Source organism: Pyrus communis, chromosome 1 (genome assembly GCF_963583255.1).
Source record: "Pyrus communis chromosome 1, drPyrComm1.1, whole genome shotgun sequence".
NCBI lineage: Eukaryota > Viridiplantae > Streptophyta > Magnoliopsida > Rosales > Rosaceae > Pyrus > Pyrus communis.
In genome coordinates, this window is record NC_084803.1 from 8,785,503 (window position 1) to 8,796,477 (window position 10,975).

The window sequence follows — 10,975 nt, forward strand, 5'->3', positions numbered from 1 at the left end:
GGAGGGTAAGGGCAAAACAAAAACAAGGCAAATGCAATAGCATGTAAATTAAAAGTTAAGAAAAACATAGCATTATAAAAGCATAATTAATTAAAAATAAACGGCGAATGAAGAAGATGGATATTTATAGAATAAACAAATTAAATTTCTTTCCTATTTTTACCCTTTTTTTTCATTTTTAACGATTGAATTAATTTGACCGTTTGATTTTTCTTATTATTGAATCTGACATTCCAGAACGCGTCACATGGCATAATCATAACTTTTTCAAAATTTTTCCAATGGTTCAGACCATTGGAAGTCCAATAGCTCCTCGTGTCACGTCATGCAACCGTTAGGAATTCTCTTGAAGCTCTAGCAATGGAGCCACAACAGCAAAAGTTGTCAGCCTACTCACCCAATTCGCGCATGTATTACATTTACATGTGCCAACAAAACGTGACAGATGTCATGTTGACGTCAGCTTTGCCCACTGACACAAGGCCAGACTCAAATTGCTCGGGCATGTGTTGGCCCACCAATTGCCCTCCACAAAATGACCTACTAGAAGCATGTTTTTGGATTAAGGGGCAGTTCCAAAGCCCATGTCTTCCAAAGGCACAACCGGTGGACTTACTCTCAAACCCTCTCTCCTTCCTTCAGTCTAGGCTACAATATCCAACTCGACATTTACAAGTGAATATAAATATCACATTTCATTTTTCGCCTTCACTTAACATAGTCGGGGTTTACAAGTGAATATAAATATCACATATCATTTTTCGCTTCCACTTTAAATCGTGATATGAATTAATTGGGTTTTTATTAAAGCCGGTTGAGGATTTTTTGCGCAATAGTTTAATTTGCCGTTATACTGAAAACCACCCAACAACATGGCACCTATTAGAATTACTGTACTAGTAATAGTGCAATATAACACACACAGATACATCGATATCCAGAGAATTTAAAAATAAACAAATAAAATCTACAAAACAAATATAAATGTTTGTGCCCAAAAGCACCCATCCTTGAGCTCTATACACCCTCATTCAGAAAATCAGTCACTCACCACTCACTACATCCACACTGTACATTTTCCTTCCCCTTTTTTTTTTCATGTTTGGTCGAAACATTCACGATGTATAAGCATGGTGAAAATATGCACAGTAAATTTCTCCCCCTTTGCCGCACGTACCACTTGACTTGTCTCCGCCAAATGACGTCTATAACACATAACATTCTGTAAGCTATGTGATTGTGAGTCCGTCCACTCTATCTATAACATCCAGTGCTTTTTCCTTATCGATACCAAAATCAACGCCAGAAGAGGGCCTACTCAAATGTAACAATTTGTCACTTCCTTGCCCGTGTGAGTAGCTGTTACTCTTACTCAATTTTCGGCCCTCTGTTGAACTGGAGCTGGCACTGTCAAAGTCCTGACTCTTACTATTACCTGGAATCCGTTTGCTCTTGTTCACAGCCTGCAGCATCTCCGCGTCTTCAGTTGTTAGCATGCTTGGTTGAACACCGGTGGGCAGCTGTTTATTTGTCTTCACGAGGGTTGTACTGGTTGTAGACTTGACAGGTGACTTCATGCCCCCGTTATCGGCACTAGACTTGGTTTGACAAGCCAAATGGTGAAGCCATAAGATTAGATCGAGTATACAGGCTTCTGTTTTTTCCTTGTCTGCATGATGGAATGTCTCAATTCGAATCGCTTCAGTCTGCAACAATGGCTTTCGGTTTGACTGGGAACTATAAAAGCAGAAGTATAAATTACTAAGGAAACAGTGAAAGCCTTCAAAACACACAAAAATGAAAAAAATTGTAAAAGCCAAACTTCGAAACAAGCAGTATATTGTTGCTCACCCAGAACTCGCCCACTCTCCTACCCAGCCAAAACCATGATGCGCTCTGTTATTAGTTTTTGCATCCAAACCAACAAAACCATGATCAATAACATAGAAACATTACAGCTTACAGCTACAAAAAGAGTTTCACAAATACAAAAGATATGAATGTTTTGCAGAACAGCGGGCCATCTTACTTTGCTGTGTTTGTAGCAACTGGAACAAGCCAGTGTAGAGTTTTCTCCATCTCAGCTTTGATATCTGTAATACTAAGCTGCAGAAGAAAATTCAGTCGAACAATTTAGTGGACACAAATCTCTCCCAAGAATGATTTGCAACAACAAAAGAACCAAAGTACCAAAACGCTGTCCACCAAAAGCAGTCAAAAGTTATGTTATGCATATTCAAGGTGCATTATTATAATTATATATATAGAAATAGAGTAAAGTTCTCTTGCCATACAATTACATATTTACCTAACTGAATTTGAACCGCACATTCAAACAAGAACCAACCTGATAGGCAAGAGAACATTGGCCTAGGAATATATTTTATAGCTAAAGATAAAGAAATGAGATATTACCTCTTCTTTAACATGAAAAGACTGTAATTTGGAGCGCAAGGATGATTTTATATTAGGCGGCAAGTTCTGGTATAATGTATCCTTTGTATTTTGAGGCATAGAACTTGACTTGGCTACCTATATACACCGAAGCAGACTCAGAAAAACATACATATCTTTTGCAATAGATAATACCCATAATTTTATCCCTGAGCAGCTGAGCCCAAAGATCTGAAGTTACCTGTTAGAATACCATAATTTAATCTACATAAATTGCGTAATGTCAGTGCGTGCCAAACTAAATAACTTGATTATAAAACCCCCATAATCTATTTGTTTGATTATGCATATGTCATTAGTGCAATGAGAAACATCTAGGGTCACCATGAGAAAGTGCAACGCTCGACCCCTGATAAAGAAGCCACTTGGAGCGTGAATGCTGAGTTAGGACTGCACCAAATATCTCCAATAATGGTCCGTAAAGACAACTATATAAGGCGTAACAAAAAAAAAATGCCGTCGATATTATGGTTTGAACTTCAGAGTACCTCTTTATATTATTTTGACTTTATGGTGTACTATATTTAAATTTTAACAACAAAAACAACATCTACATTATGGTTTGAACTTCAGAGTATCTCTTCATATTATCTTGACTTTACAATGTATTATATATTCTGTTAGACCGATAATGTTTCTATATGTTAGAGAGTCATGCATAAGTTTTGACAAAAGTTATACAGACAAAATGGTATAGACCTAATGACCTTGGTGTATGTACCAAATTTGATGACAAAGACAAAGTCAAGACTACTGGGTATCTACCATTTTGTTTGTAACAGGCACCACCATTCTATGTTTCCACATGCCTTTGAAAAGCTGAAGCAAGTTTCTAAATGTACTCCATCAAATTTCATGCACAAAAAGGACCAAAATGGAATTTTTTTTTTTATTTTTTTTTTTTGAAAGAAAGAGGAAAGAACGAGAAAGAGAAAAGTCTCCTTGTTCAACTTACCAACTTTGATTAAGCAACCTACCTTTCTAAGTAATATGGCACCAAATTATCGTACCTCCCTCCAAAACATGATGAAACATTTTGTTTTCTCTCATTGCTAAGGAGGGCCAAAGCCCCCGAACAAACAATAATAAAGATAATTTCCTCCCTCAACATTCATATTGAAAGCATATCCTTTTATTCGGAAGTTCAGGCCATCTCATGCTTGAGTTTTGTGGAATCATCAACAATCCCCCCAATCTCTATGATTTGCTACCCTAAACATTGTTCATATTAGTTTAATACACCCAGATAAAGTCTGAAAGAGTAAAAACAGACAAGTAAATGATGCAACGGTAAAACTCTTTATTTTCATCAGTATCATGTGAAATGCAAGAAAAGGACAGAATAGAGTAGTACACTCACAAGACTATCAATTTGGAGGATTATATTTGCATAGTGTAAAGAAAGTCCAGCTGGTCCTAGTCTTTGATGATTGCTTGTAGGTCCCTCCACTGCTTCATGACTATCTGCATATGTAATGAAGAAGCATCGTTTCCATCAGCTCTCTTCAAAGGAAGAGGAATTATATAGAACACTTTAAAGAAAATTCACTTTCATTGAAGAACTATTCCTACAGTTTAATAAAACATCTCTGCGATGACTATCAGCGGCAAAGAACAGAGTTGAAGAAAATAATTTGGGAGAGAGTATTTGAGAATTTATGGGATGGCAGAAAACTACCTTCTAAATAGCTTCAAAAGTAGCATGGGTAAGGGATTAAGCACCTATCTATAGGCTAATGGACTAAACCCTACAAACTAATCTATTAATAAGACTTCTGAACAAGCTTGTTGAACAGTCATCTATTCTTTGTATCAATATCTTTCTTATTTTGTAAGTACACCAAGCATGAAATGCTATTAACTAAACTAAAGGCTGTTTAAGCTAATTTATTTAAGTTAAAAAGAAAATGGCTCTTTAAGTAGTAAGAAAGTGATTAATTATATGCAAAATAAGATTAAGTTGAACCACAAACTCAACTATTAAAGCAAGAGTGATTAATAGTTCTTTGTGCAACTCCAGACGAATTGGATATAGGTAGGGACACCCAAGATATAACATATTTGGTGCAACACTTGACATACTCGAAGTGGCATTTATATTCTCAGCACGCCTAATTGTAATTGGGTAGATAGGTCCAGGATAGTGTATATCATGGTGCAAAGTACCCGATGTGAAATATATTTTCTAAACAAGATAAAAGAGAAATTGTAGTGGCGCTTCACACACTCTAGATTTTTAGATGTGATCATGAATTTCATTAATTAGAAAACCTTTTGAGCCTGAAACACTAGGCTCTTTAAAGATGAAGATGAATCATTAACCAAGGCAGGCATATGCATAGTTTAAAAACCATAACAGATACGTACCAGCACCACCAAAGGCCGAATGTATTTCTAGATGTAAAAAGTGGACAATATCAACAAGCTTCTCCATCACCTGTATTCCAAAATGTCAAATTTTCCAAATTACAAAATGCCCTTCCTTTTTTAAGGAACTTTCAGGTTTATATTTAATTATTTATCTATAGCAAAAAAAAGATACATAATATAGCAAACATATTATTAACAATACAGTGCCAAAAAGATGAAACAAAAAACCTAGGCCATGTAATTGATCTTTCAGGAAGACAGATTGTTTGGATGTGTTAAGATTTTCAATTTTATACTTATTTCACTGTCCTTAGTAGCTTTTCCACATTTCTTCTGCGCTCTGGAATGCAACAAGCAGTCTAAAGTTACGGTGCAAAACATATCAGAGTTTACCTAAAAGAGGGCATAGTTTAAAACAAGAAATGTTAATAGATAAGTAATACTCTCTTTTGCGAAAGTTGCACGTATACCACCTGAAATATGAGGGGTATGTGATTGCCAACCACCCACCGAAAAGAAAATAACAATGTCAGACCCAAAATTTGTTGCAACATGTCACCTAGTTCCCGTTCCTATCAACATTTTTGTTAGGGGAAATGATTTTAACACTACTCTTTTCTTCTCCTGCACTCCTGTGCTTGTTTTTGTCCCTTCATTCACTGTTGACTGTTGATATATTCAATCATGTTGCAAGAAACAAGAGGGGGAATGCAAGGGGATAAAAAGAGAGTGTGGATATCATTTCCTGTTTGTTAACTAAGTCACGTACCTCACATGTTAGTTTTTGTTCAAGGACAACTTCATCAATGTCTTCTATATTTACTTAAAAACCAAATTCAAAAACAAAAGATTATTTTGTTTTCATTTACAAAATGCGCCCCAGCTCATCCTCTGTATTTTGGGGATTAGAGTACTGAATAACTTATTAATTTCTGACAAACAAAAGAACATATTTTACAAAGTAAACTTAAAATTTCGTAATATTACACATTAATTAGCACTGGATGGATTAGCAATATCATTTATCTTGCCTATTGCACAGACTTAAACTTTTAAAGGTAGACAGCACATAATAGGAAAGCAGCCATATATAAATGCAGTAACAGGAAAAGACAAATGCCTAAAAATAAAACTTGATGAAGTTTTCCTATGGTTACCTCTTACCTCTTCCATACTTTTGGACCAAAGCGACTTTTTCTTTAAAGATTTAACTATTTTCCTTTGGCTTTTTAATCCTGACCTCAAGCTTCCAAGGCTGTCACCTATGAGATGAACAGCAACACTGAATTATTTACCAGGAAAATGAATGAAAAGGGCTTCAAAACTTTGCATTTTAACCAAAAACCATCTAATAACTTTATTTAATGATAAAGACAAAAAGAAAAAAACATAAAATATAAATATGTGTGCCCAGCGCACATTAAGTCTCATAAACAATGTAGTACCGTTAAGTTTCATAAACAATGCAGTATCGTTAAGTTTTATAAACAATGTAGCACTGTTAAGTTTCATAAACAATGTAGTAAATTTCATAAACAGTGTAGTACCGTTAAGTTTCATAAACGGTATGTGTGATGACGAGCGGGTCCCACGAGTCATTTTTTTTTTTTTATATTAAAATTATGTCCTTTTCATTAAAATTTTAAGTTTTTTGTCCTTTTTATTAAAGTTTAAACTTAACCCAAGTCCTTTTCATGAAAGCTCCTTTATTTAACATGCATTACTTAATGCAATGTTAATGAATATGCAAAAATAATGACTACTCTACATCAGACCATAAATCACGACTTTTTCACATGAATGCACAAAGTAGCACATGGTGATAGACTCTAGGGTCTCAAGGTTCATCACTATACACGTAATACAAAAAAAAAAAAAAAATCTATTACAGTCACTTTTGTGGTCAAATAATAAATAAATGGAAAGACAGAACTACAAGACGATAAATTATGTGAAAAGGAGATTTTATGTCCGTTCAATATCCTATTTGTGATGGACACAACAAAGAAATTTATACTTATTTTAGGCATGCAGAAATTTATACTTATTTTAGGCATGCATATAATTATAAGGATAAAAATTTCATTTCTTATTTAGTATTTTGGGGACTTAGTTTTCAAGGTTCAATTATAATGCCTTGCAATATTTTGTCATTTTCGGGATTCTATTATTTTGGAATGCCTGTATAGTGTTCACTCCTCAAATGGTCTATATATCTAGTTGGTTCTGCCTACAGTTCAACCTGTATAAAGAAATGTCCTAAAAAAGAAAACAAATCATTTCATCACCCTCTTTGTGTGGAAACTGAATTACCTTCTTCCTGACGCTTGCGTGCATAGATTTGTTCCAATCGGTCCAACGCATGAAACTCATTGTATAATTCCTGCGGAGAGATGAATATAAATGTTTTGATTTTCAAGTCAGATCACTTTAAATTGAACACTGAGCTCAGTGTTGGATACAGTATTTGAGGACACAACGGAAGAAACTTTCATAAGGGACTCTCCTAAGCTTTTATGGGTCAACTATAATCAAAGCTGATGCTCTAAATATTACTACTAGTCAGTCAAACAACTAAATATGGTTTCTGTTATTTTATGCTAATTGGTAATTAGTAATTACAAATAATCAGATTGCTTAATTTAAAAAATTAGATGATTAGCAGTCAACACTCACAACAGATCTCTTACAAATGATGAATAGTAATGAGGAACTAGTTTCTGACAAGATAACTAAATCAAAGAAGACCATCTTTCAAGAGAAAGGAAACAAACACTTCTAGGAAAAAATGGCAACATCTATTTAATTATTTTTCCATGTAAGACCGCAACTGTACAACAAAAGAAGAAGAATATACTGGTAAGATGGAAAAGAATTTAGTCAAATCTAATTTAAGATCCCCAAACAAGAAAATATATTAGACTCAGTACAATACTCCCAAATCAAGAAGAATCGCATCAGAAAGATTGTCTTTAAAATGCTTAAGCCAATGCAAAGATAAAATATTTAATCCTATTCACATCCCAAAGTTACTCCATTTCCTCAAAGATCCTTATGCATTTCCTACCAAACAATCCAAAACCTCCAAGAATGCAGCCCAAATTTTCCTAGTAAATTGCACTGTAAAAATGTACGGTCACAGCTCTTCCCCTCCTATTTATACAACTCACACCATTGTGAAGACAACATACAACAGGTCTTCTCATGGAGGAAGTCACAAGTAAATATTTTCCCATGAACCACCAACCAGATGAAAAGTGGCATTTTATTTGGGGAACCAAACTCGCAGAACAACTTATATGGGTCAAAGCGTGGATCCAATTAACTAGTTGAAGAAAGATCACTCAAAGAAACAATATACGAATCTGAATATTCTTAGAACTCTGTTCCACTCAAATTCAAACAAGACGATACTTACAGCAGTAAACACGACCAAAGTCATCAGTTGCTGCATCATCGAACCTGCATCCTCCTTCAGATACTTCAGAGGGGTAAGTTCCCTGCTGATTCTGTAGAGCAAAATAAGACGTCACCAAGTAAAGACATGGTATACAAAAAATGAAAACGGCATTCCTAAAATAAGTAATGCAAGGCAAGTCTATAGTACTTGTCAAAATATCGGTCCAAGTTGTGCCACTGAGACTCCTTGCATCGATTTCCAAAACGAACAACCTCCCCCGAAAAAATTTGTAGTTCTTCCCTATAAACCAAAGGTAAAGTTGTACAAATGAGTTATAAAATAAAGCTCACTTATCGGCAGAAAAAAAAAAAGATGGTAAGAATTTGGCACTAGATTGAGCTTCCACCTTTTGTCAGCTGCAACAATCCTTAATAATTCATCCATATCTTTGGACACCAAATGCTGCACACCTTGTGAAACAAGCACCATTTCTTTCAACTGGCGCATAGATCGCTTGGAAAGGGATTGCATTAGATTGGAACCCTTAACAATAGTGTTGGCAATCTCAAACGAAATGATTGCAATTTCATTGCCTTTGGCAGGTGCTGCGGAAGCGAAACCAGGGCCGGAATTCAAATTTGTCATGCTGCTCCCGAGTGTGTCCAGGACCTGGACTGCCTTTCCAAGGCCAGCACTGCCAGCTCTGCCCAAACGCGAACTCACCTCAGAAACCTGCAGCATTTTTTGCATTAACACCATTTTCAAGTGGAAATTTAACCCCTACTCACTATATACCGAAAAAGGGGCAGCAGAGACGCAAGCAATCAATATTACAACTCGCACACACAGTACAAATAGTAAGTATTATATCAGAGTGTGAGAAATGGAAGAACAAGTAACCTTAGTGGCGGCCTGCTTAGAGCGAAAGGAGCTGGATTTCTGAGACAAGGAGGCGGGATAGCGCGGAATTCCGTCGTAGAATTCATCGTCAGACTCATACGCAAGAGGATTAATTCTATCAATCTGAATCTCATTGTCTTCCTTGTCTGATAACTGTTCCTCTTTGTCTTTCTGCAAATGCACATCCGTGCGCGGAGTCTGAGGCGAGGACGGTGTGACGCCGCCACTGGTCTTCAAGCTTGACTTGGGCTGATCAACTTGAACTTGTTGCCGATTGATATCCCAACCGGCGCTCTTCACGCTCGTACTCCTCGACTTCTTGGAACAAACCGCTCCCATCTTCTTAATTTCCTAATGATCACCACCGCAACGACAGAGATTGGGACTTTGATAGATGAACAAGTGATTGATGATGATGAAACCCCAATTCAGAAAAAGTCCACCACCGCCAGCAGAAGCAAAAGCAAAAGCAGAAGCCGAAGCCCAGAAGTAGAAGCAGCGGCTGCAGCCAAAGAAGCAGGCCGAGCCTTGGCTGTTGTTTTAATTTATTATATTTAGAGTTTGAAATAACAAGATTAAATAAATGCATAAGAATTTGGTACAGCAGCGCACTCAAATTCATCATAGGAGACGAATTTCAGCAGCCGTCTAGTCCCCTCTCTCTCTCTCTCTCGCTCTCAGACTTGTGAAACTTCGGTCAGACAGAGAAATGGTCAATAGTCAAACTTGGAACGCTGACCACGTTCATTGCCATGTGGAAGGTTTTATCCACCTTCTTATTTTATTATTACGATCTTGTCATTTAAGTTACTCTTCTTTCACTTGTCAAAGTAAGAAAGAACATCCTCCAATCACGTCAGTTTATCGTATATCGAAAAATTAGAAATTATTGTTAATTTTTTTTATTTAACATTTAATATAAATAACTAATCGTACGATATACAATAAACGAACTTGATTTGAGGATCCCTAGAATCTTATCAAAGTAATACTACTATTACTGCTATGGGCTATTTTGCTGAAGGAAGAGATCGCACTAATACCATAACATTTATTTTGAATGTGTAATTACTTAAGTAGTTTTAGCATCAGATTTTCTTGAATAATTTATACGCAATTGATGAAGTCATCTCATCTAATTAGCACATTGAGTAAAGGTGAGTCTCAAAACAAACCGAAAAAATGCATATAGAAGTAAACTTCACAAAACCTGAATGTGGTAAAACTCAAGGCAAGACAAAACTCATAAACTAAGGAAAAAAGTGAGAAGATGAATTAAGTAAAAAGAGTAGTGGTTAATTTTTGTCTATTAATCTTCTTGAATTCATTAGATTTGAAGGGTAGAAATTGATAGGAGTATGTGTAAGATAAAAATAAGTGTGTGGAAAGCATCACCCAAATAAAAACTAAACGTATTTAGAACGCACTAGAAGGCAACAAAAATCTAATGAGACAAAATAATCCTGATCGTTGAGAAAAAAGTACACTACGATTAAGTGAGTAGACTTCTGGATACTCCACTTGAGTTTCATAAATCTTCAAAAAAAAAAAAACTACTAGCATTGCAAATAAGACAATTTACACATACAAATTTCTTGAACATGCTTCTGCAAAGAAAGTTATGATAATACTTGAACACTGATTAGTGATTACTCACTTTTAGATTTTGTCCAATGGAATTTAACACATGTTTATGTTTTTTCTGTTTTAAAAAATAATGGTGCTATTTAACTTTTCTTGGGCTTCATTTTTTTATTGAGTCATACCTAACTCTAATCATTGAAGTAAAACTCAAATTTTAGGTTGTAAACCTACTCAATTTGTTAACCATTGGATCAAATATGAGTTTTA

The 10,975-nt window shown here is 35.5% G+C and overlaps 1 protein-coding gene across 1 annotated transcript; it reads right to left on the reverse strand.

Annotated features, from left to right (window-relative positions):
- Positions 1-880: 880 nt before the first annotated feature.
- LOC137741551 (protein PSK SIMULATOR 1-like) lies at positions 881-9,720 on the reverse strand. Its single transcript, XM_068481250.1, has 12 exons — positions 9,125-9,720; positions 8,631-8,956; positions 8,432-8,524; positions 8,243-8,333; positions 7,138-7,207; positions 5,989-6,086; positions 4,822-4,891; positions 3,815-3,918; positions 2,416-2,532; positions 2,030-2,106; positions 1,852-1,896; positions 881-1,737 (listed from the first exon to the last, which is right to left on the reverse strand). The coding sequence occupies exons 1-12, from the start codon at positions 9,461-9,463 to the stop codon at positions 1,230-1,232; spliced, it is 1,938 nt and encodes a 645-aa protein (XP_068337351.1). The 5' UTR covers positions 9,464-9,720; the 3' UTR covers positions 881-1,229.
- Between the last annotated feature and the right edge of the window lie 1,255 nt (positions 9,721-10,975).

What these genes read in the sequence shown, in the direction of transcription:
- LOC137741551 (XM_068481250.1), bottom strand. Translation starts at nt 9,463, where the DNA reads ATGGGAGCGGTTTGTTCCAAGAAGTCGAGGAGTACGAGCGTGAAGAGC. An exon ending in TTGGACCGATATTTTGACAA is followed by an intron (nt 8,334 to 8,431) that starts GTACTATAGACT and finishes TTTGCTCTACAG; the next exon opens with AATCAGCAGGGAACTTACCC. An exon ending in GGAGAGTGGGCGAGTTCTGG is followed by an intron (nt 1,738 to 1,851) that starts GTGAGCAACAAT and finishes CTGCTTTTATAG; the next exon opens with TTCCCAGTCAAACCGAAAGC.